General features: G+C 32.6%; 3 protein-coding genes, 1 long non-coding RNA gene and 1 pseudogene across 10 annotated transcripts; 2 read left to right on the top strand and 3 right to left on the bottom strand.

The window, feature by feature from the left end:
* The first annotated feature begins 2846 nt into the window (after positions 1 to 2846).
* Positions 2847 to 5987, top strand: LOC127121838 (uncharacterized). Of its 3 annotated transcripts, none has more exons than XR_007803502.1 (8): positions 2847 to 3368; positions 3585 to 3845; positions 3940 to 4040; positions 4178 to 4291; positions 4412 to 4534; positions 4650 to 5001; positions 5100 to 5500; positions 5651 to 5987. It is a non-coding gene; the product is annotated as an uncharacterized LOC127121838 (long non-coding RNA). The 3 variants fall into 3 exon arrangements; XR_007803503.1 differs by having other exon boundaries at positions 4412 to 5001; positions 5100 to 5188; positions 5430 to 5500; XR_007803501.1 differs by having other exon boundaries at positions 4412 to 5001.
* Positions 5988 to 6353: 366 nt separating this feature from the next.
* Positions 6354 to 12793, bottom strand: LOC127121801 (40S ribosomal protein S28). Of its 5 annotated transcripts, none has more exons than XM_051052250.1 (2): positions 12718 to 12793; positions 6354 to 6735 (listed from the first exon to the last, which is right to left on the bottom strand). In XM_051052250.1, the coding sequence occupies exon 2, from the start codon at positions 6732 to 6734 to the stop codon at positions 6537 to 6539; it is 198 nt and encodes a 65-aa protein (XP_050908207.1). In that variant the 5' UTR covers position 6735; positions 12718 to 12793; the 3' UTR covers positions 6354 to 6536. The 5 variants fall into 5 exon arrangements, with proteins under 5 accessions (XP_050908207.1, XP_050908220.1, XP_050908202.1 ...); XM_051052263.1 differs by lacking the exon at positions 12718 to 12793 and adding an exon at positions 10051 to 10184; XM_051052245.1 differs by lacking the exon at positions 12718 to 12793 and adding an exon at positions 10020 to 10167.
* On the bottom strand, positions 9252 to 9649 carry LOC127121793 (40S ribosomal protein S28-like). Its single transcript, XM_051052231.1, has one exon. The coding sequence runs from the start codon at positions 9506 to 9508 to the stop codon at positions 9260 to 9262; it is 249 nt and encodes an 82-aa protein (XP_050908188.1). The 5' UTR covers positions 9509 to 9649; the 3' UTR covers positions 9252 to 9259.
* Positions 12009 to 12217, bottom strand: LOC127121830 (40S ribosomal protein S28). The gene has a single exon (XM_051052269.1). It carries the CDS (start codon positions 12204 to 12206, stop codon positions 12009 to 12011), a length of 198 nt encoding a protein of 65 aa, XP_050908226.1. The 5' UTR covers positions 12207 to 12217.
* A 648-nt stretch (positions 12794 to 13441) lies between the features above and the next one.
* LOC127095373 (RNA-binding protein CP31B, chloroplastic-like) lies at positions 13442 to 25671 on the top strand (annotated as a pseudogene).
* Positions 25672 to 26192: the final 521 nt, after the last annotated feature.

Raw genomic sequence — 26192 nt, 5'->3', positions numbered from 1 at the left:
TTCACTAGAGAACATTAAACATAGCAGAACTTCTTCTTTTAGAGCAACATTTTATGAGAGACACAAATTATGAATCCAACTTATTTAATGAACTTATTTAAATAGTAATAGAGACGTAAATTATGAATCCAACTTATTTAATGAACTTTAAAACTTATATGGAATTATACATAAAACTACAACATCATATTTTCTTAAAATAAATGGTAAAGTTAAACGAAAGAATATAATATTAACTGAATTGATTGTTTTTAAATAGAGTTCTAAAATCTATTGTTTACTATGTTATAGAGTTCCAAAATCTAAGAGAAGAGTCACACCTTAAAAACTTCTAAAGAAAATACAATACCACTTGTCTTATCTTCAAAAATGGAGTTGTATGAAGCCAAGTTGAGTTAAACTCTGATGGTAAAACTTATGAATGCGCATATTTATTAAATATATAGTGTCGCATCTCGAAAAATACGATTCCTCGCGATGATCGCGGAAAAATTTATGTTCGAACAAAGTCGCCACCGAACTTTATTTATCCCAATGAAGGAATAGGAAAATATCGATAAAACCTTTAGAAATAAGAATAATGGTCGTCGCAACCATATTCGGGTTCGGGAGTCGATTACGTAAGGGGAAGATATTAGCACCCCTCAGGTCCGTTGTACTCAACGGGAACCTTTTAGTCCAATTTGCTATTTGAATGTTAATTACATGTTATTCGCTTTTCTTCGGGTAATTAGAATTGATGATAGATATGGGTGAAGACCTCAGGAGGAGAACGGGGAGGTTTTTTTTATTAGTGTGCTCGCCAAGATTTCGCAATCTCCTGTCTACGTATCCTTATGGTGCAATAAGGAAATCAGAGCATTCGTAGTTCGGGGAACTACGGTTTTTGTTGGTGTCTTTTAATGAACGACTATATAGATCGCGTCCTAAAGGCTAAACGTTGGCTTGTCTACTCTCGGCGGAGGCTTAAGCGTTGGTTTGTTGTGCGCATTAGAAAGGATTAACAGTGTTCTTTTGAAAAGAATTTTTAAGTTGTTGGTCGCACGGGGGCGAGGAATTAAGTTTGATTTGTGAAGGTGTTTTGAAGAACGACGAAAGATTGAGCAATGTGGTGTACATCAATCGTTCAATTCTTTCGAGGAATAATAAGGCGAACGCCTTCTACTCCTTTTTCGTTCGATTGTTTTGAAAATTTGTTTGTGGATGTTGAATATGCACGGTAGTGAGGCGTACGCCTCCTACTTGCTTATTTAAAGAATAATGAGTCGTACGCCACTTATTCCTTTATCCAAGTTTATTTAAAATGTATTAATCGGAAGTCGATAATTTGAGCAATGTGGCGTACGCCAATTATTCAAACAATTGAGAGATAGTGAGGCGAACGCCTCCCATCTGTTGTCATCCGAAGTTTAATTTAAGAAAGATATGTTTTTAGATATTGTTTTTATTTGCGAAAATTGTTTGAATTTATTCGATCGTGTTTTAATTTGATGACGAGAATTCGATCAATATGGCGTACGCCAATTATTCGAATAATCGAAAGATAGTGAGGCGAACGCCTCCTATCCTTAATTATCGTAAATTTAGAATTAAAAGATTTTGGAATTTGTAGTTGATTTAGAAAATGATTTGAAATGTTATAGTCTGATGCTTTTAATCGGACGACAAGAACTCGAGCAATATGGCGTACGCCAATCATTCGAGAAATTGAGAAATAGCGAAGCGTACGCTTCCTATATTCCTTTTCATCCCAAGTTTATAAAAATATATATTTTGAGTATTACCTTAATTTAAAAAGATGATTTGTATTTTGTATGATTATTAGGGTTTCAATTGAATGACGAAAATCCGAGCAATATGGCGTACGCCAATTATTCAAATAATCGAGAGATAATGAAGCGGATGCTCACTATTCTCATTTTCATTCAAAGATTAATTATTAAAATAAAGCTTTTAGAATTTATAAATAATTTGGGGGAGTGATTTTAATATTATGGAATTTTTAGGGTTTAAATTGAATGACGAAAATCCGAACAATATGGCGTACGTCAATTGTTCGAATAGTCGAGAGATAGTGAAGCGGAGACTTAGTATTCTCCTTTTCATTCAAAAATTAAATTAGATGATGAAACTTTTAGGATTTATAATTAACTTGAGGAAGTTATTTTAATTTTATAGAATTTTTAGGGTTTTAAATGAATGACGAAAATCCGAGCAATATGGCGTACGCCAATTGTTCGAATAGTCGAGAGATAGTGAAGCGGAGGCTTACTATTCTCCTTTTCATTCAAAATTAAAGTAAATAATTTTAAGAGAATATCAATTAAATATGTAGAATTTGAGTTTATTATAATTAATAGGTCTAGAGAAAAGCTACTTGGTGTTAGACCAAGATTTATAAAAAAGGTATTTTTACTTGTCGTTACTTAATTAAATGTTTACTTAATTATATTCTAACGAGACGAAAGAAAAACTTAAGATTCAAAGAAAATCGATAATCAACTTAAAGCAATAATTCATTTTACTTCTAATGTTATCCCAATTCATTAGTTAAACACTAAAATTCAAAATAGGAACTAAATAATAGAATAAAATTTAGGACAGGCTAGGGTGCATGGGAGACAAAAGGGTGAAACCTCAAAATATCAGACTGCAAAGGCCCAAAAGAGGTCTGAATTAGAAGGGACTCGAAATGGGCTCTAAGGCCCATGACTTCCCCCCACCAAAAAAACAGCTAGCGAAATAATAAAAAAAAAAGGTGGGCCCTAAGCCCACTTAGAAATCGGTCCATGAGCAGACAAAGGAAAATGGAAGGTGAAGGGACACCGATCTTGTGACGTGTGACCGTTTGGTCTTCCCCAAACGGCAGAATCCACACATACTACCGTGGTACTTACCAACCTCTTAATGTCCATTAATAACTAGATGCTCACACTAATTGATAATAAAACCGAATAATACCACTGATAAATCAAAGTGAAACGTACAAACCAAGGGAAACAACATTACGCTTCATCTTCTTGATTCAGTCCCTCATGAATGCTTAAACAAAGAAAGCCATTTTCTGAACTCTCAACGGAATAAAGAAAAACCTCCAAATCCAAGATCTGTTCTAAGTCTAACCCTAAATCGGAGCGAGCAACCAACTACTCTTACGCTACAGATTCAAACACAAGCAAACAAGCTCTAACGATTCATGATTCAATCAAAGCAAGTAAAACGATTCATGATGGTATAGCAGACAGAAATGTATACATGTCACTGGTACAAAGCAGAATATGCAAATCAACGAAGAGGGAAGTAATATAGAGCTCACCGAGAAATAGGTTTTCCGACGAGCGTACCGGCGATGTAACAGACTCTTCAAGGTATGTTGCCTTCTTATCGTTTTCCTCCTTCTGCACCTTTTGTCCTCTTCGATTCTTCTCCTTCTCTTTCCTTCTTACGTTACTGCTATGGTGGTAGTAACCGTTTTAGGGTAGTCTATGGCTTTAGCTCGAGTTTGCTGAGTTTCAATGTGAAATTTCAACAAACTCCAAAAGAAAGATTAGAGCTTTAGTGATGTTTTGTTTCTATTTCTGCAGAGTAACGGAGCTGGAAAAAGTTCTCCTTTATCCCAGTGATGGATGCTCTTTATATAGAGCTTTGGAGGTACGAGGTTTCTCACTCCTGAGCTGGCAAAGATTCCAAAAATCCGTTAGGATCAAATCCTTTCTAGATTTTGGTGTGGTCCCAGGAATGAAGGTGGTGAAATCTGTTTCTGTTTTGTCCATAGTGAAATCTTCAGAATCAAGTATCCTGTGTTGAGTTTCTCATTTACCGCTGTGAAGGATCTATGTGTCGTGGTAAGAGTATTGTTTTCACTTTTGTATTGTTTTGCTCATAGAATCGAAGATTTTTAACCATGGTTGTAATTTGGTAAATCTTCTGTTGTCACAGGTTTATTTTCATGGAGTCTGTCTACCATTATTTGGTCAAGATTATGCGCACAATAGCGATGCTCCTACCTGACTTTAATGTTCGTCCATCATGGTTTATAGGTGACGTGAGCTTTCCTGTGTTAACCTTGTCTATAAAGCATTGGTTATAATAAGCGGTTTCTTTGCAACATGCTTCTGCAATTTTTTTTCCTTGAGGTCTAACTGATTGTGTCCTGTTTTCCATATGTTATGTGCAGCACAAAACAGGACTTCAACATACGTATCTGTTCTTGGAGACAATGCCCATATTTGCTTGACAGAGTTATGGAAATTGCAGAGTTAAAACCAACTTATAGGATGCATAGGTTCAGGTAATTTTAATGATGTCCTCTAGAGGTGATGCCTATTAATGCATATTGTTTACCCAATCCTCCATTCGTCCTCACTTTAAACTCTTTGTTGGGATGTTCTCCTCTCATTGTCACAACCAGGAATAGCTTGATGTTCAAAGTTTGAAATCATTTTGCCTTGCTCCTTTGGCTGCTACTTGAATGTGGTGAGATATTTTGGCTTTTGAAAAACTCCAGGTTTCATTCATCTTCAGTCACAACTTGGTAAGGCACACCTTTCGAATGACTTTGTGCATTTTGGTGGACTCTTCCTTCATATTCGATGTAAAAACTCCTTATCGTGATCCTGTAAGTCACCACCAAGCCAATCTAAATCCAGGTCAAGAATATCATTCGGCGATATTTGTAGCTTACTCGACAGCTGTTTTGGAAATGATGAGTCTAAGCTCAAAGTGACAGACAGATTCTTTCTGGCTGGAAATTTGGAACTGTTGTGCAAAACTCTTGCCATTTTTTGGGACGATGAGTCACATATATATTTTGCCTTGTAGCCCCTGTATTGTTTCAAATATGTAGAAATGAACTGTAATTTGGAATGGTTAATGCAGGTCTGGCTGTTGTAAGGATTGAAGTCATGATGATGGTGAATTCATGATGCTTGGCATGGCTTTGTTGTTGTAGTGATTCCAGGCTGGTGTAAAGCAGCATCATTTTGTCTTGTTTGGCCTTAGGTACGTTATGCGTCGTGTATCTTGGTATCATGGTGTAGTTATGCTGAATTTGTTTTACGTCACCGCGTGGCTCTTATGGTATTAAAAATGTATTGCAGGTTCATGGTTATCAAGACAAACTGACTTATGGCGGCATGAATAATTGTGGACCAAGGTCTTTTCTTTACGTATCATGATGCTGCAACATGTATGTACCTATTTTAAGTCTGAACTCTTTTGGCTGTGGATCCAAACCTTGCATATTTAGTGTTTCTGCAGGTCTTACTTAACTGATGTGATGATGACATTTGGTTCCGCGGCCGTTTGAGCTGCTATGAATGATGAGTTTGATTCCAACTTAACGGCTTTGCTTTGTCTAATGGATCTTATCATGATTGCTTTCCCATGATGTACTTGGTAATCTTGTGACCACTTGATAGTGAATGCAGGTACATGAAACATTGATACATGATTTTCAAGTCTTGGCTTCTGTTTCAATGAAGCGGCGGTTCACATGACGGTAAGTGTAGAAACTTATCTTGATGCGGCATCCTGTAATGACTTAAACTACTGTCTTGTTTGAGTATCCAAACTGTATTGTGCTATACAATTTCTTGTAGCCAGAACTGTCCTAGATATGCTAATGTTGTCATCCCTGTTTTAATACCAGGAGACCGAGCTCCAGTCCGTGCCAGTCTGTGCCTAGAAATGCATCTTTTGGAATTTCTCAAGAACGAGTGTCCTGCTATTCTGCATCAACTAGTACAATCCTATTTCGACCTTAGGTGATTCCTTGGAATGTCCTGAACCAAGAGAAAGCATGAGACTCTCATGGTTGATCAACCAAGTTGTTTTAATCATGAATTTTTGTCGGTTTGTAATGTTTATATCTTAGGCCATGGCTCTCTGTCATTCATGAATCTTGTCAGTGTAACTTGTAGTTTATGCCCCTTAACAATGGAATCCAATAATTTTCACATGAAAGAAAATTGTTTCGTATTGTCGAACCAATGGATTGTAATTATTTTGTCACGAAATCCAAATAGGAAAGGACTGCACTTTCCTTCTTTCAGGCACGCGAACAAGTCTGATTTCTGTTATCAGGAGCTATGAAAGCAATGAACAAAAAGAAACATATAACTTCGGAGAAGTAAGAGAACAAGAGTTTCTAAAGATTATGAACTCAACCTTTAGGTAGATATTTGATTTTGAAAAGGAAACTACAATCTAATTTACATAGATTTCTTTGAATGATGATTTAGAAGAAGAAATTTATAATGAGAAACTTGAATGGTGATTTAGACAAGTCTTTGAATGGTCTTAAAAAAGTTCTGAAGTAATGGAAAAAAGTTTGACAATAAGATAATCTCAAATGGATTTAACAAACAAGTACTTACAAATCATAAGCATTTGCATAATCATATCAAAGTAATCAAAAACTACATCTTAATAGAGTCAATAAAGCATGAAAAACACTGAAAATAGAGTCAAAGCATAACTTTAGTTTATGGAAATAACAAGCAATGCTTCATAAAAACTTGCAACAAAAGATTCATCTATCTGAGTCTTCTTGCTTCTCTCTCGGATTCAAGAAGGGTGAGAATGTCTCCCTCCCTAACTGGTCCCTTCACATTCCTCATGATGTGACGATTCTGATCATCCAAAAACTTCACTCTAACCTGAGTAACTTGCCCTCTTGATCCGGTTCGTCCCATAACTTTCACAACAACAGCATGTTTAATCTGTGACTCCATCCTAATCAATCACAAACACATTCACAATTGTTAACAAAATTATGCATTACAATATCATCATTGGTTTTAAATTGCGGCTACGATATCTCTGCAACCGCATTGGACCGCAATTGCATTGATTTTTCCACATTATAAACTCTATCAGACAACTTCGTCTAGATTGTTTCAAGTATTTTCCTTAACTCAAAATATAGAACCAAAAACTCAATTTACTTCTTAAAAACATTAACCTATTAAAATTCATGTCGCAATACCGGCAATAGCAATTTAAAATTCATGTCGTATTGCCGGCAATGCTCATGGGAGTTACCGCGATGATCGCGATCCCAACTCCCGTACATCAATTGAAAACATGTCTATATAAGTAACAACCGAAATCACAAACTCCTAACCCTTAAATAATTGACAAATTCAAATAGATCAACGCAAACATGAACACTAAAGGACAAAAAAACAGAGTAAGAACAATCTTAAAGGACATCAAAATCGAAAAGAAAAATTTAGAAACAAAATCATGGTAAAAAAAACATAGATAGATACAGATATAAACAATTAAACAAATAGAATAAAGAAAAACGAGAAACGAACTTGATGTTGGAAGGAGGCGAGGAACCCTAACCTAAACCTTCAACTGCGATAAAATGTGTTATAAGATCCTTCTTCTGTTTGTTATATGCTATTTATATGAACTTTTTACAAGATTCAATTCTAATTTATTTAAGGGAATAATAATTATATAAATTTTACTTAAATATATAACCAAATAATAGTTATATAATAATGTAAAGAGTTTGAGATTATAAAACTAAGTATTCTATATTCAAAAAATATTAAACATGACTAAATAATGTTTGGTTATATTCTTTTACCGACTATTTTGAAATGATTTTTATTTTTAATTATCAATTTTATTTTACAAACAATCATTATTAATAATAATGTCTTTCATTTCATCAATAAAAAATTTGTTATTTCATTAATTATATGTTTAATTCATCTTTTAGTCTTTTAATTTAATTTATTGTTTCGTTATAGTCTCTTAGTTAAAAAAACGTTACTATGGGCCCGTTTGTTTTGGCTTTTTTTAAAAATGATTTTTATAGTGTTACAAATTTTAATGTAAAAAAATTTACAAAGAAATTTTTCATAAAATCTTCAAATGAAAATTTGGTTTGAATAGTTATTCTTAAAATGTTAATTTAGGTATTTCATCATTTTATCGAAACTTTTTTTGGATATCAAATTTTCAAAAAATCACTTAATTTTGAAGCTATTTCAAATAGCTTTTCATAAAAATCATTTTTAAGATACAACTTTTTAAAAAAATTGTGATCTTGACTATGTTTTGATCTTCAATAATGTATACTTATGTTATAGAATGAACAATTCAATCTTTTAATTTATAGAAAACAAATTTAAAAAACTTATAATATTTTGAAAAACATTTTTGTAGAATCCATTTTCAAAAATACCAAGAAAAAATCAATTTCTTGAACCAAACTCGGATACCATTGTTGGGTGAATTTTTCACTAGGGAACATTAAACATAGCAGAACTTCTTCTTTTAGAGCAACATTTTATGAGAGACATAAATTATGAATCCAACTTATTTAATGAACTTATTTAAATAGTAATAGAGACGTAAATTATGAACCCAACTTATTTAATGAACTTTAAAACTTACATGGAATTATACATAAAACTACAACATCATATTTTCTTAAAATAAATGGTAAAGCTAAACGAAAGTATATAACATTAAATGAATTGATTGTTTACCATGTATTAAATAGAGCTCCAAAATCTATTGTTTACTATGTTTTAAATAGAGTTCCTAAATCTAAGAGAAGTGTCACACCTTAAAAAATTCTAAAGAAAATACAATACAACTTGTCTAATCTTCAAAAATGGAGTTGTATGAAGCCAAGCTGAGTTAAACTCTCATGGTAAAACTTATGAATGCGCATATTCATTAAATATATAGTAAAAAGAAAATCATATATGTTTTATAACCTGAATGCTAAAGTGTGATCATAAAATCAAATAATCATACAACTTCTTAGAAGTAAGAGAACAAGAGTTTCTAAAGATTATGAACTCAACCTTTAGGTAGTTATTTGATTTTGAAAAGGAAACTACAATCTAATTTACATAGATTTCTTTGACACCTTTTCACCATTAGAACATCTATTAGGATCCTCATTTCACTGGCCGTTGTTCATAATTTACAAACTTTTTTGAATGATGATTTAGAAGAAGAAATTTATAATGCGAAACTTGAATGGTGATTTAGACAAGTCTTTGAATGGTCTTAAACAAGTTCTGAAGTAAATGAAAAAAAGTTTGACAATAAGATAATCTCAAATGGATTTAACAAACAGGTACTTCAAATCATAAGCATTTGCATAATCATATCAGAGTAATCAAAAACTACATCTTAATAGAGTCAATAAAGCATGAAAAACACTGAAAATAGAGTCAAAGCATAACTTTAGTTTACTAAAAAACTCAGCCCAAATGAAAAGCTAAAGAAATAACAAGCAATGTTTCATAAAAACTTGCAACAAAAGATTCATATATCTGAGTCTTCTTGCTTCTCTCTCGGATTCAAGAAGAGTGAGGATGTCTCCCTCCCTAACTGGTCCTTTCACATTCCTCATGATGTGCCGATTCTGATCATCCAAAAACTTCACTCTAACCTGAGTAACCTGCCCTCTTGATCCGGTACGTCCCATAACTTTCACAACAACAGCATGCTTAATCTGTGACTCCATCCTAATCAATCACAAACACATTCACAATTGTTAACAAAATTATGCATTACAATATCATCATTGGTTTTAAATTACGGCTACGATATCTCTGCAACAGCATTGGACCGCAATTGCATTGATTTTTCCACATTATAAACTCTATCAGACAACTTCGTCTAGATTGTTTCAAGTATTTTCCTTAACTCAAAATATAGAACCAAAAACTCAATTTACTTCTTAAAAACATTAACCTATTAAAATTCATGTCGCAACACCGCAACAGCAATTCAAAACATGTCTATATAAGTAACAACCGAAATCACAAACTCATAACCCTTAAATAATTGATAAATTCAAATAGATCAACGCAAACATGAACACTAAATGACAAAAAAAACAGAGAAAGAACAATCTTAAAGGACATCAAAATCGAAAAGAAAAATTTAGAAACAAAAACATGGTAAAAAAAAACATAGATAGATACAGATATAAACAATTAAGCAAATAGAATAAAGAAAAACGAGAAACGAACTTGATGTTGGAAGGAGGCGAGGAACCCTAACCTAAACCTTCAACTGCGATAAAATGTGTTATAAGATCCTTCTTCTGTTTGTTATATGCTATTTATATGAACTTTTTACAAGATTCAATTCTAATTTATTTAAGGGAATAATAATTATATAAATTTTACTTAAATATATAACCAAATAATAGTTATATAATAATGTAAAGAGTTTGAGATTATAAAACTAAGTATTCTATATTCAAAAAATATTAAACATGACTAAATAATGTTTGGTTATATTCTTTTACCGACTATTTTGAAATGATTTTTATTTTTAATTATCAATTTTATTTTACAAACAATCATTATTAATAATAATGTCTTTCATTTCATCAATAAAAAATTTGTTATTTCATTAATTATATGTTTAATTCATCTTTTAGTCTTTTAATTTAATTTATTGTTTCGTTATAGTCTCTTAGTTAAAAAAACGTTACTATGGGCCCGTTTGTTTTGGCTTTTTTTAAAAATGATTTTTATAGTGTTACAAATTTTAATGTAAAAAAAATTTACAAAGAAATTTTTCATAAAATCTTCAAATGAAAATTTGGTTTGAATAGTTATTCTTAAAATGTTAATTTAGGTATTTCATCATTTTATCGAAACTTTTTTTGGATATCAAATTTTCAAAAAATCACTTAATTTTGAAGCTATTTCAAATAGCTTTTCATAAAAATCATTTTTAAGATACAACTTTTTAAAAAAATTGTGATCTTGACTATGTTTTGATCTTCAATAATGTATACTTATGTTATAGAATGAACAATTCAATCTTTTAATTTATAGAAAACAAATTTAAAAAAACTTATAATATTTTGAAAAACATTTTTGTAGAATCCATTTTCAAAAATACCAAGAAAAAATCAATTTCTTGAACCAAACTCGGATACCATTGTTGGGTGAATTTTTCACTAGGGAACATTAAACATAGCAGAACTTCTTCTTTTAGAGCAACATTTTATGAGAGACATAAATTATGAATCCAACTTATTTAATGAACTTATTTAAATAGTAATAGAGACGTAAATTATGAACCCAACTTATTTAATGAACTTTAAAACTTACATGGAATTATACATAAAACTACAACATCATATTTTCTTAAAATAAATGGTAAAGCTAAACGAAAGAATATAACATTAACTGAATTGATTGTTTACCATGTATTAAATAGAGCTCCAAAATCTATTGTTTACTATGTTTTAAATAGAGTTCCTAAATCTAAGAGAAGTGTCACACCTTAAAAAATTCTAAAGAAAATACAATACAACTTGTCTAATCTTCAAAAATGGAGTTGTATGAAGCCAAGCTGAGTTAAACTCTCATGGTAAAACTTATGAATGCGCATATTCATTAAATATATAGTAAAAAGAAAATCATATATGTTTTATAACCTGAATGCTAAAGTGTGATCATAAAATCAAATAATCATACAACTTCATAGAAGTAAGAGAACAAGAGTTTCTAAAGATTATGAACTCAACCTTTAGGTAGTTATTTGATTTTGAAAAGGAAACTACAATCTAATTTACATAGATTTCTTTGACACCTTTTCACCATTACAACATCCATTAGGATCCTCATTTCACTGGCCGTTGTTCATAATTTACAAACTTTTTTGAATGATGATTTAGAAGAAGAAATTTATAATGAGAAACTTGAATGGTGATTTAGACAAGTCTTTGAATGGTCTTAAACAAGTTCTGAAGTAAATGGAAAAAAGTTTGACAATAAGATAATCTCAAATGGATTCAACAAACAGGTACTTCAAATCATAAGCATTTGCATAATCATATCAGAGTAATCAAAAACTACATCTTAATAGAGTCAATAAAGCATGAAAAACACTGAAAATAGAGTCAAAGCATAACTTTAGTTTACTGAAAAACTCAGCCAAATGAAAAGCTAAAGAAATAACAAGCAATGCTTCATAAAAACTTGCAACAAAAGATTCATCTATCTGAGTCTTCTTGCTTCTCTCTCGGATTCAAGAAGGGTGAGAATGTCTCCCTCCCTAACTGGTCCCTTCACATTCCTCATGATGTGCCGATTCTGATCATCCAAAAACTTCACTCTAACCTGAGTAACCTGCCCTCTTGATCCGGTACGTCCCATAACTTTCACAACAACAGCATGCTTAATCTGTGACTCCATCCTAATCAATCACAAACACATTCACAATTGTTAACAAAATTATGCATTACAATATCATCATTGGTTTTAAATTGCGGCTACGATATCTCTGCAACCGCATTGGACCGCAATTGCATTGATTTTACCACATTATAAACTCTATCAGACAACTTCGTCTAGATTGTTTCAAGTATTTTCCTTAACTCAAAATATAGAACCAAAAACTCAATTTACTTCTTAAAAACATTAACCTATTAAAATTCATGTCACAACACCGCAACAACAATTTAAAACATGTCTATATAAGTAACAACCAAAATCACAAACTCCTAAACCTTAAATAATTGATAAATTCAAATAGATCAACGCAAACATGAACACTAAAGGACAAAAAAAACAGAGAAAGAACAATCTTAAAGGACATCAAAATCGAAAAGAAAAATTTAGAAACAAAATCATGGTAAAAAAAAACATAGATAGATACAAATATAAACAATTAAACAAATAGAATAAAGAAAAACGAGAAACGAACTTGATGTTGGAAGGAGGCGAGGAACCCTAACCTAAACCTTCAACTGCGATAAAATGTGTTATAAGATCCTTCTTCTATTTGCTATATGCTATTATATGAACTTTTTACAAGATTCAATTCTAATTTATTTAAGGGAATAATAATTATATAAATTTTACTTAAATATATAACCAAATAATAGTTATATAATAATGTAAAGAGTTGGAGATTATAAAACTAAGTATTCTATATTCAAAAAATATTAAACATGACTAAATAATGTTTGGTTATATTCTTTTACTGACTGTATATTTTGAAATGATTTTTATTTTTAATTATCAATTTTTTTTTACAAACAATCATTATTAATAATGTCTTTCATTTCATCAATAAAAAATTTGTTATTTCATTAAATATATGTTTAATTTCATCTTTTAGTCTCTTAATTTAATTTATTGTTTCGTTATAGTCTTTTAGTTAAAAAAATGTTACTATATAGTTCTTTAGAGTGGTTTCGTTATTCAAATTGATCTATTCCGTTAAATTTTGAGAAAAATGTTAAAATGTGCATATGTGACAATCTACTTGGCAATATGTTATCTTGTTTGACTTTTTATTTTGTTTATTTTTAATTTATTATTATTTGCTATTAAACATATGAAACACTATAATCATAATTTCATTTCATTGGACTCTTTCATCTTTCACCATTACACTGTCCATTTTTTTGACAATATTGTAAGAGATGTGGAATGCTCCTCTAGGTTCCAGACCATCCAATACTACATCTTCTTCACCTGCGAAATCTCTGGGTGATTTTAGAACTCGTTCTAAATCTTTTCACATCATTTATAAGGTTTCTATTGGCGATCTCCCGTACGGCAGAGTCAAAAACATTGAGGTAAGTTTGTTTTGTTTTGTTCTTTAAGTTTGTAATGTTTCAACTAAATGAGTTTTTTTTTATTTGATGTTCACTTGGTGAATAAGGATGTGGAGAGTCAGCATAAAATAAAATAAAATGTGAGATCTCGATTCTTCATCGCGTTCGTCATAGAGATCTTAAGCCGGAGAAAGAAGAGGTTGCTAGAAAGTATTTTCAGTAGTTGATTTCCGTGGTTGGGTTTTGTCATGCTAGAGGTGTTTATCATAGAGATCTTAAGTCGGAGAATCTGTTGCTTGATGAGAATGGTAATTTGAAAGTGCCTGATTTTGTTTTGAATGTTTTGATTGCTGGTTATTTGTCATTTCATGATCAGAATGTTATGGTAATGTATAAGAAAATTTATAAGAGGGAGTTTAGGTGTTCGAGGTGGTTTTCGTCAGATTTATCGAAACTCCTTATTCGCCTTCATGATATGAAGCCTGAAACAAGGATTCTTATTCCTGAGTTTATGGAGAATAGGTGGTTCAAAAAGGGGTTCAAACAGATTAAGTTTTATGTTGAAGATGATAGGCTTTGTAGTAATGATGATAATTTTGATGACATTGAGGATGAGACAAGTTCTGTAACATGTGTTGCGTCTGTTACATCGTTTTCTGATTACTCAGTAGAATCTGATTCTGAGATTGAGACTAGAAGGATAAATGCTATTTTGCCAAGACCTGCTAGTTTGAATATTTTTGACATTATTTCATTCTCCGTCGGGTTTGATCTTTCTGGATTCATTCTCCTCTACCTTTTTGCTACTTCCTTTTTCTTTCTAATTAATATGCTTGTGTTATACAAAAAAATGCTTATTAACTATAAATTTCTTGTTTGAATAAAAAAACATTGCAGCAATGAATACAAATTCTATCTAGAGACGTGCCAGGTACCATATAATATCATTCATTGTTTGGTTGGTAGAAGTAGAACTATCGTAACAATTCTCCACTCTTTTTGTTTTTCTCCATAATTCTCATGTTGTTGCACCATGTTTTGTCGTTCATCAAGCATGATGAAGAGTGGTGTTGAAAATCCCCTAAAACCTATGGATAATTCCAATCAATCTTGATGAACAAGATTGTTATCACCCACACAATTACAAAAAAAGAATAACAATGGAGAAAGAAAGAAAGTAAAGAAAGATGAAGGAGAAGAAGAATTAAAAATTCTACAGAGTTTCTCTCTGCCCACAAACTGTGGAAAACTTCTTATTCAGTTTGCAACTGCAAAATACTATGAATTACAATGTTATGAATACTCTATTCACTTCATTACAAAAATAAGGGCTACTCCCTCTATTTATAGATTTAGGTTAACTTGGACCTCAAGCCAAAACCCAAAACTATAAAAGCCTAAAATAGCTAACACTACTAAAATAGGCATAAATCAAAATCACGTGTGAAGCAACATGCTTCGACACTTCGACACACTAACACAACTCAACATACTAGGTGATTCGACACTTCCTTGTTTTGTCGAGCAACCTGCTTTGACACAAGGAATTACAATTTAACACACCACCTAATTCATTGTGTCTAAGCTATTTACATTCATAATAGCTCTTAGTCTTCTGAACACTTCGACCTGCACTCCCTTCTTCATGATGTCTGCAATCTGATTCTCAGTTATGCAGTGTTGCACATTCATCTTCCTATTTGCTACCTGCTCTCGAAGATAATGGAATTTCATTTCGATGTGCTTGCTTCGACCATGTGTTATCGGATTCTTCGCGAAATTGATAGCTGACATGCTGTCTATTTTCATGGTAATTTCTCCATGACTCTTTGCTATTATCTCTTCGACTAGATTCACCATCCATGTTGCTTGACATGCATAAAGAGAAACATCTATGTATTCTGCTTTGCATGACGATAATGCCATTACTAGCTTGCTACATATTTGCTGAAGTTGTTCTTGTGCTGCTTTTCCTGCACACATTCCTCACACACTTCATTTGGAATGTCAATTTCTGGTAACCCTGAAACTATATTTCTTCTTTTCAGATCTCTGATGTCTTTGAAGTTGAGATGACCAAGTCTATAGTACTATATCCATTCATCCCTGTTAGATGCGGTTGCAAGGCACTTGTGCTATATCACATTAAGTTCAATCCTTAAGGTTCTAGTCTGACACATATGAGTCTTCAAGATTAACCTTCCACCTGAGTCAATAACTCTCATCATCTTGTCTTTGATAGACATTTTATAGTTATTTTTGACCAACTACCACATGCTGAGCAAATTACTTTTCATGCCTGGTATATACAATACATAAAAAATTACTGACCTTTTCCCATATTTCCTCATAATCAGAACATCACCAATACCTTCAGATGCTAGAGTATTGTCATTTGAAAATTTTACCATGTCCTTTATGGAGGGTTTTATATTGATAAACCAATATTTCCTACCAGTCATGTGTGATGAGCATCCTGAGTCCAACTACCATTGGTGAATATTTCTTCATCTCTTGTTATGACCATTAGAAACATCTCTTCTTCTTCATGCTTTGCAAACTTTGCATCATTATCTTGGTTCTTATGTTTCTCAGGACAATCATTAGAGTAATGACCATACTTCTGACAATTGAAACAATGAATGTGACTTTTGTCAGGTTTTCTTCCACCCATTCCTTTACCAGCAATACCACCTCTTTGGTTACCTTGGTATGAGGGTCTTCTCTAGTTTAACACATTTCATTCTTGTTGGTTTCCTCTACCACTTGAATTGTTGTGGCCTCCTCTAGGTTTGTTGGTTAACCACTTCCCGTTGCCTTTCTTTTCTCTTATTGATTGCGCCTACAAAGCCATATCACCTTTCGACTTGCTTTCATCTCTTTCGGCCATTCTTTGTTCATGAGATTCAAGTGTCCCTTGAAGATCTTCCTTTGTCAATGTTGACAAATATTTCGGTTCTTCTATGGTTACTATCACGTGGTCGAACTTTGGAGCCAATGACTTAAGATCTTTGCAACAACTGATCTTGATGTCAACACTTCTCCACATATTTTGATTTGATTCACCAGTTTCGTAATCCTAGTGAAAAAATTAGGTATGCTTTCACTTTCTTCCATCTGAAGCAATTCATACGTTCTTTTGTAAGTTTGTAACCTCACCTTTTTCACCTTCTCAGCGCCTCCAAATGATTTCTCCAGAATTTCCCACGCTTCTTTTGTTGATTCAACATCGTTTACTTTTTCAAAATTATTTGCATCAATGCATTGATGAATCATAAAAAATAGATTTATAATCTATTTTATTTAATTTTTTATGTGCAACCTTTTCTTCATCCACCACGTTTGCTGCAAGCAACGTCACTCCTTCCTTCATAAGATGCTAAAGATCTTGATGGCAAAAAATAATATATCTTTATTTGCTTGCCCCAATTCTCATAATTTTGATTCTTCAGAATTGGGAGCCTTGTCAAAAAATTCCCGTTCGTATGATTCACCATGTTATGCTTCCCAAGAATCACACATCCAACGCTCTAGATACCAGATGTTAGAACTTTCGCCAAATTCCTGCTCAAGAACTTCACCAAATCTATGGAGAATTCCGAACCAAATCTCGATGAACAAGAATCAATCTTTTTGATTGATTAATCTTCTTGTTTTTCACTATTCACTTGAGTGAATCAGCCACACCTTGGTTGCAATATTTCACTGCATAATCGTAATGAAAGAAGAAAAGAAAATTGAATTTAGGAACAAAGGGAATTAGGATTTCAACGAGAGAAGGAAGAAGAATAACTTGTTTCGGCAAAGTTTCTCTCTGCTCTCAAAACTGAGTTTCTTTGTTTATTCAACTGTGCACTTGCACTTCTATGTTGTGTTGTTTTTATAATCAATAATACGGTACCTCTCTATTTATAGACTGAGACTGTTTGCACTCAAAGCAATCTCTAACAAACTAACTAACTCAGATAAAATTACAAAATAAGCCTAAGTCTAAAGAATATGTCGAAGACACACTTTTTTCGACATTTTGATAACTATTACAACTCGACACATTATCCATTTCGATAACAACTGACTATGTCAAAATTGCTGCATTGACACAACAAATCACATTCTCAATAGACATGTTGTGATGTTAAGTCTTTTTATCTGTTGTTTGTGTTATTGTTTTTTGCGTATTTATTTTTTATCTATAGTTCAGAATGGTTCAAAACATCCTAGATCCCCTGACGTGCCTCAGACAATGGCTCCAACAAAAAATTAATGAACAATGGAATTTTGATAATTGGAAGAACTTCGCTAAATATGATTGTCGTAAATGGAGGAACCGTCATGACCATGTCTTATGTGACGCGGTCATGCCAACCTCATCTACACCAACTAATACTTATATGGCTATGTACAAATCGCTTGCAATTGGGTTTGTCTCCAAAGATAGGTATCTATATGATCCACGACAAACCACTTACACACAAGAAGCTTCAATGTCTAACCCCCCAAAAAATTACCATACCTATTACTCACAACCCATACCCAATAAAATTACCAACCCACAAACACACAAATCCACAATCAAAACATGTTAGACACCCAACCACAATACCAAGAGCGTCCATCATACCATCGTCAACAAAATTACTATTAACAAGACACCCAAAATGCATATTTCCCCAACACATCATCATACCGTAGCCAAAATACCCAAGGAACATATAACACTAACCTTTTCTCATACCATAGCCAAAACTCCCAAACATCACATCATAGCCAAAACACTAAAACATCACAATAACCATATGGCTACCAAACACCACAACAACAATTTCAACATTTCTCCAATGAATCATTCACACCAATGCCCCCCTTCAATTGTACAGTCCGCACACCAATGACCCCATCAACACATTCCAACTACTCTGTCATGGGTCGCGAACTCAATTACGACACCATGTCGCTCCATACACAATACTTTTTTTAGAAATGCAAGAACTTCTTAGGGATTCTGGTGATGTACCTGATATCTCAAATCCTTAAACACCTGGAGTAACTCAACAACAAGTGCAACGAGTTAGGGTAGTAAGGGGGTGTGGAATCGTGGCCTGTATGACCAACATGATCTCATTGTTAGTGTCTGTAAAATTATTTTAAATTAAATATTAATGTTTACTATTTATGATAAAAAAAATCACAATATACACTGGTGTTATGCCAATTGACGCCTCCATTAGAAAATGCAGAGTTATCGCCAATTCGCCTGGAAACAACACTTCGTCTCAAAGTACACACACACATACACACATAAGGGAAAAGAATAAGACAAAAAAGTTTATTTTTTTATTAGGGTGCTTGACGAGACTTTGAATCTCACTCTTACGTATCTCCGAGTGTGATGAAGAACTCAAGGCTTACGTAGTTCTGGGTAGAAATTTTTTTCTTTGTTGGTCAATTTTACCGAAACCTATTTTGTCTAAATCGACAGAAAACATTACTTACCCAAAACATGTGAGAAGAGGGAGTTTGCATCATATTAAATGAATTTCTAAATATCAACATTCACGGGAAAACGTCACTTACCTCAACTCACACGATTGTGGACGAAGCATTGTTTGGCATCGTCTCAAGACAAAATATCTCTCATTTGTGAAAAGGGTTTGAAGGTTGACACCAAAGGGTAAAAGGTTTAGATGCGTTGGATATATTTTTAGATGGACGACGAGTAATCGAGCAATATGACGTGGGTCAATCATTCGATTATTCGAGGAGCATGCAAGTGTAAACCATCCATTCCCTATTTGTCCAAGTTATTTGAGAAAAAAATTAATAATGGACTTAGGTATTTTATTCTGATGACGAAAAGATCAAACAATATGACATAGACTAATCATTCAATCATTCGAGGAGCAAGCAAGTGTAAACCACCCACTCCTTTTTCAACTGTTCTTTACTAAGAAAAGATTTTACACGCTACTGACAAGCGGAAAATAAAAGGCTCGATGTTGATTGAGGGTTCATCGTGTTAGTAAAAATATTTGTGAAATAAATTTGAAGTTTATTTTTAAATGAGAAAGAGTGGTATCTTTTGAAATCCCACTTGATGTTGATCGAGGGTTTGAATCTTATTTGAAAGATTGATTTTACTATGTATTCATTCCTTTTTATTTATCAATTAAAGGTCTACATGCATACAAGATTGAATAAGTCATGCAATGACATACAATCAAACACGATATATCATAATACAATTAATAAATATCACACAAGAAATGCAAGTATTTACACACTCAAACAAAGATCAAAACAAATTAAGCCAAACATGAGTAAAGATCATATATTTTTTTCAAGTTATTTTGAAACTTATTTGGTGATAGAAACCTAATTCAAACATCTAAACATATTCAATATATATATATATATATATATATATATATATATATATATATATATATATATATATATATATATATATATATATATATATATATATATATATATATATATACTTTAATAATTAATATGATAAAATTAATTATTTTAAATGATAATATTACAAACTAATTACTTCAAAATTTTATTAAATTAATAAAATATTAATTTTATTTAAATAATTAAAAAATATTATATTACAAATTAATTTTTATTCTAATATTTGAAAAATACGATTATAAAAATTATATACGAAATAATAAGAATATTACAAATAATTGAGAAAACATGATTATAAAATTTAAAAATAAAAATCTAAGGTCGTCATTGCACTACGCCAAAAAGGTTTTTTAACAGCGCATCTTAGACAGCGCTTTTAAAAGAAAGCGCTGTCTAAGGTTAAAATAAAAATAAAACACGGAAAATGTTCTAAAAAAATAATGAAAACGCTGTCTAAGGGGGGGTCTTAGACAGTGCTTTTAGAAAGCGCTGTCTAAGACCCCCCCTTAGACAGCGCTTTTAGAAAGCGCTTTTAAATATAGACCTTAGTCAGCGCTTTTGAGAAAGCGCTGTTTAAAGTCTTTCAATTAAAAAAAAAATTAAAACCAAAAGCGCTGTCTAAGGTGGGGGTTTAGAAAGCGCTTTTGGAAAGCGCTGTCTAAGGCATATCTTAGAAAGCGCTTTCCACAAAAGCGCTGTCTAAGGTCTAATTAAAATTAAATTTCAGACTTCTTTTTTCGTTCTCAGTTCTTTTTGTTTTCCCTCCTGCGATTAAACCCCTCCAGCGAACCCTAACAGCGAACGAGAATACATTGTAATCATTCGGTTTCAATACCAGAAAGTGTTTGAAGAATCGGTTTCAGAACGTCATTTCTACTGCGGTATGTTCTTCATTTCTGCATTTTTTCATTTCTGATTCAGTTCGTCATTTCTACTGCGTTTTGTTCGTCATTTCTTAACATTTTCATTCATTTGGTTTCAGGCATTGCAAGTGTTTGAAGAATATTTCATTTCTGAAAGTGTTTGAAGAATCCTTCATTTCGGTATGTTCTTCATTTAGGGAAATATCAGTATTTGTAAATAACTTCATCAGTATTTTTCATGCTCTGTTATTTTGTTTGGTTATGTTAAATAGACTCCCACAAAGCAATTGGGAACCCGAAGCTGCTGAAAACGAGACTGGCGGTGAAGACTATGCGGGAGGAGATTTTGCGGAACCATCCGAAGATGCGAAGTTGTTCGTTGGTAATTTGCCTTATGATGTTGATAGTGAGAAACTCGCCATGCTTTTTGAACCAGCTGGAACTGTAGAGATTGCTGAGGTTAGTCTTTTCAATTTCAATTATTTTCAATTCTCAATTGGTTGTGTGTTAGTTGTATTGCTTTCTGTTTGTGGTGAAATGAAATTGAGTTATGGCTGTTGTTATTTTAGGTTATTTATAACAGGGAAACTGACCAGAGTCGCGGCTTTGGATTTGTAACCATGAGTACCGTTGAAGAAGCTGAAGCTGGTGCGGCGAAATTCAATCGCTATGTAAGTTAAAGGTCCAGTTCATAAATGTTTTAACATCATAACAAAGTGTAAATTAAATTCGAGATGTCAATTATATTTATATTGCTTGTCTAACTATTGTTGTAAGCTTTACATGTAAATTTTAAAGCTTCAAAAAATCAAACTGAATAGATAAGATGTAATGCAAGTTAGTTCACACTCCCTAGTTTCCTATTATAAGAAAACATTTACTTTTTAGATTCATTTGTTGAATAATCAATATATAGACCAGATACATTGGTTTTTCAATGAATAAAAAAGTACTAGTTTGAGATGTATTCAACATGAAAACATGTTTGAGCACTAGTGTGTATGTGTGTGTGAGACAACCATTTTGAAGTTTTGGTGCTTCTCATAATCCTATCTTGAGTTATTTACTCTTTTAATGAAAACTGGAAATTGAGATCCTAAATAAAAGAGAAAGTCGAACTTATTAACAAGTCTTTTTTTTTTCTTTTACTATGGAAGCTTGGCAGATTGTAGAATAGAATTCATCCTATAAAGTTGCAATCTCTAAGTTGGGAAATTATGTGAGTGGTTTGTGATGGATAGTGGCATTTCAATGCTTCATACGAAATTTGCAATTACATTGCATCATACAATTAGGACTCCAATCCAAACAACTAAATTATAAGAATTATTTCTTTAATCAAGGACTTACAACATAACCTTTTTTCCTTGTTCGATTTTGTATTTATATGAAAATAAATCTGCATGTGTAGAGGAGTTTAAGTTTCATGCTCTTTCTTTTATAATAGTCAAATGTGCTTTAATGTTTATTACACACAAAGTAATTTATTGTTATTAGTATTGGTGTTTTATTTCTAATTGATCTTATTGTTTTTTTAGTTCTTTTGGTTCTTATCCATTTTTCTGTGACAGGATTATAATGGAAGACCCTTGACTGTGAATAAGGCTGCTCCAAGAGGATCTAGGCCAGACCGGGAAGAGCGCCCACCTCGTACCTTTGAACCTGTCTTAAGAGTTTATGTTGGTAACTTATCATGGGAACTTGATGATAGTAGACTTGAGCAAGTTTTCAGTGAACATGGTAAGGTTGTGAGTGCTCGAGTAGTGTATGATAGAGAGACTGGTCGATCACGTGGCTTTGGCTTTTCACAATGTCTGATGAGAAAGAAATGAATGATGCCATTGCCGCTCTTGATGGCCAGGTATTTTTCATGCTCTGTTATTTTACTTACATATTTTCCTTGGTTATGTTAAATAGACTCCCACAAAATCCAAATCAAAAGATAATGCGATTCCACGGCATACCGAGTCCACGGTTTCAAGAAAAGAGGTAATATACAATTATATGACATATATTCATGGAAGTTGTTACATTCTTAATTTGATCTAACTATTTATATGACATGTAGCTTCAAGAAAATGAGGTTAGCAATGCCTCCGCACAACAAAAAAAGGAGGTTAGCAACGCCTCCGCACGGGTAAAAAGTTCTGGTGCTAAGAAGACCGTAGCTAGGAAAAAACCTACCACCAAGTATAGGTCGTGCCTCAGGACATTTCTAGAGATGACCGATATACCGACCGGAGGTGTTCGGACTGTACATATGGAGGTAGGGATTTTCGGCTTTGATTACGACCAAATGATTGGTAATGAAGACTTCATGCAAGTTTTTAGTCATGAAGAAATCGGCGTCACCGTTGTCAATACATATATTAGGTAAATCCGGTCTACTTTGTTTTATTAATTAAACAACTTATGTTAATGATGTTTACTTTATGTTAATCCGGTTTACTTTATGTTTCAAAAGAGGTGTTAATGATGTTTTTATATTAGGTTTTTGTATGACAAATTGATGCGCCCCAATGGTTTGGACGTGTCATTCGGATTCTTAGCACCCGCGACCGTCAACTTAGGTTTAATCTTAAGTAGACCGGATACCGTGACGGAGTACGTTCTTCGGATCCTCATGGACAATAAAGATGCGGAGAAGTTGTTTTTTATACCGTTTAATACCGGGTTAGCATTTCATTCTAAATTCATCTATTATAATTATTTTCCAAGTTACCATCTAACATTTGCCTAATCATTACAGTGGACATTGGTTGTTGCTCGCAATCAATCCTATCCGAGAAATTGTGTATTATCTTGACTCGTTAGGAAATGATTGGACAACATACCCGGATATGAAGGTCCTAATTGACACGTAAGTGAGAATGTTCAAAATTTTTCTTAGTTTATGTGAATTGTTCTAATTGCTTCATTTTTATTTTATTAGCGTCCTACAAACTTTTCGGGCCCAACGAGATATCCAAACCTCAAGGAGGGACGCCAACTCCATTACATGGATTAAAGTGGCGGTATATTTTTAATTACCACATTTTTTATTATATTAGTGATGACACTTGATAAAACTTAGGATTTATAATCCATATTTTTTTTTCATATGTAGTGTCCTCAACAACGTAATCAAATAGATTGCGGGTATTTCATGTTGAGGTTTATGCGAGATACTCTTGCTTTGGACCGATTAAAGACTCCCACCGATGTATGTATTTCTAACTTATGAGTTATTTTTATATTTATACATATCTCATATAATTAAATAGTTGGAATTAATTCAAAATATGTTATATTATTATGTAGTACTTTGATGAATTCAAGTGTGCATTTTATACAAAGGATCAAGTGGACGAAATCAAAGAGGAGTGGTGTCAATTCATGATAGAGCTCAATGTTTGTTCATAAATTTGTGTAATTAATGTGTACATTTGTAGTATATGTTATGACTTGTAAATGTGTATATAAATTTGTATATATTTTGATACATTTAAGGCAAAATTGGTTTGAATTGGTATATATATATATATTTGTTAGCCAAAAATTGGTAGAAAAAAGGCCAAAATGGCATATATAAAATGTGATAATTGTCTGTCAAAATCTGGTTGAAAACAGGTAGAAATTCTGGTTTATAAACCTGGAAAAAATGTGGTTTAAAACAAAAGCTTCAAAAATTTTCGTATACCTTAGACAGCGCTTTTGTAAAAAGCGCTGTCTAAGGGGGGGATTAGAAAGCGCTTTAGGCAAAAGCGCTGTCTAAGGGGGGGGCTTAGACAGCGCTTCTTGAAAAGCGCTGTCTAAGGTATACCTAAAAAAATTAAAATAGGAGGGTCTTAGAAAGTGCTTTTGGCCAAAGCGCTGTCTAAGGGGGTGGGGCTTAGACAGCGCTTTTCAAAAGCGCTGTCTAAGGTATACCTAAAAAATTTAAAATAAGAGGGTCTTATAAAGCTCTTTTGGCCAAAGCGCTGTCTAAGGGGGGGGGGGGGGGCTTAGACAGCGCTTTTAAGATTTAAAAAAGCGCTGTCTAAACCTTTAGCAGCGGAGGTTTAGACAGCGCTTTAAAGCGCTGTCTAAGGCTAAAAAAAGCGCTGTCTAAGGTCTTGTTTGTTGTAGTGTTGTTTGCCTCGTAAGTGACCGTCAGATCCATATTTACGAGATATTTCTTGTCGATGACCCTTACAGAGTAAATTAGAAGTTGGTTAGATATGGTGGATTGTCCAGACGCAACAACTCATGGTGATTAGGGGGAATTTTCTCCTTCATAAATATTACTTTCAAAATAAGTCGAAAGTGAAGTATAGTTTGATGCACCAAAGATATTTTACATATGTTTGTAGAATTTATTGATATTTAGAGCATAACTTTCATATTGATACTTGGAGCAAAACTTCCATAAATTATGCACTTTCAAAATTGAATTTATTGTATGACATGAACATGTTTTTGTTGTGTTGGTGGTGGATTTGAACAAGTTTAGGAAGCTGACAAAAATATAAAAAATGCAGTTTGAATTGTGCTGGTCGATTAAATTTTAAAAAAAAAAGAAACTCAAGTTAACAACGAGGTCAAGGAAGAGAAAATAAACATATATAGTTTATCATAATTAACCCTTTTAACTCGGAGCTACACCAAGTTCCCTCACACTTGAAAATTTTTACTATAATCAAACTGATTACAATATCACTAAGATATTTTCCGATACAACTACTTATATCTTAGATTTCTTAAATACAAAAAACTTATCCCAACTAGATCTCTTTATTGTCTCAAACTTATCACAACTGACTTGTTATATCTTAGATTTCACAAACATAAAGAACTTCTCAAATACAATCAAATAATTAAATGTTGGGATGTCTACATCACTCAATTGAGGATGTAAACAAAACTAATCACAAATACAAGTGTCTAAACCTTTCAATAGAAAGCATATACAATTAATTCACTTGTTTGTTTCTTTTTTTACTTTCAATAAAGTTTTTTCTCTATATGTTCTTTTTTAAGTTCTTTTCTTTCTTCTCAAGTTGATTCTTTAAATTTTAATCATAAAATTTGTTTCAATGTTGTATGTTGTGATTGCTTGTGATAATTAAAACAATGAGAAGTTGAGTTTATATATAGCTTCCTTTTTTATGGTTGGTGGATGATCTTGAGATTTTTTTAAAAGAAGTTGTTGTGATATTTGTACTATTTGCATGAAGTTATTCTGAATTCTTGTGCTCATAGTTAGGGGTGGGAATAGGTTGAACCGAGTTAAGCTTTACCAAACTTAAATCTGACCTGCTAAAAAATTCAAATTCTAAGTCTAGCATGTAGCCTATCATACACTTATTTTT

The sequence above is a fragment of the Lathyrus oleraceus genome, chromosome 1 (genome assembly GCF_024323335.1).
Source record: "Lathyrus oleraceus cultivar Zhongwan6 chromosome 1, CAAS_Psat_ZW6_1.0, whole genome shotgun sequence".
Taxonomy (NCBI): Eukaryota; Viridiplantae; Streptophyta; class Magnoliopsida; order Fabales; family Fabaceae; genus Lathyrus; species Lathyrus oleraceus.
Note: the sequence above shows the minus strand (reverse complement) of the source record. Positions and strands in the feature narration are given on the sequence as shown.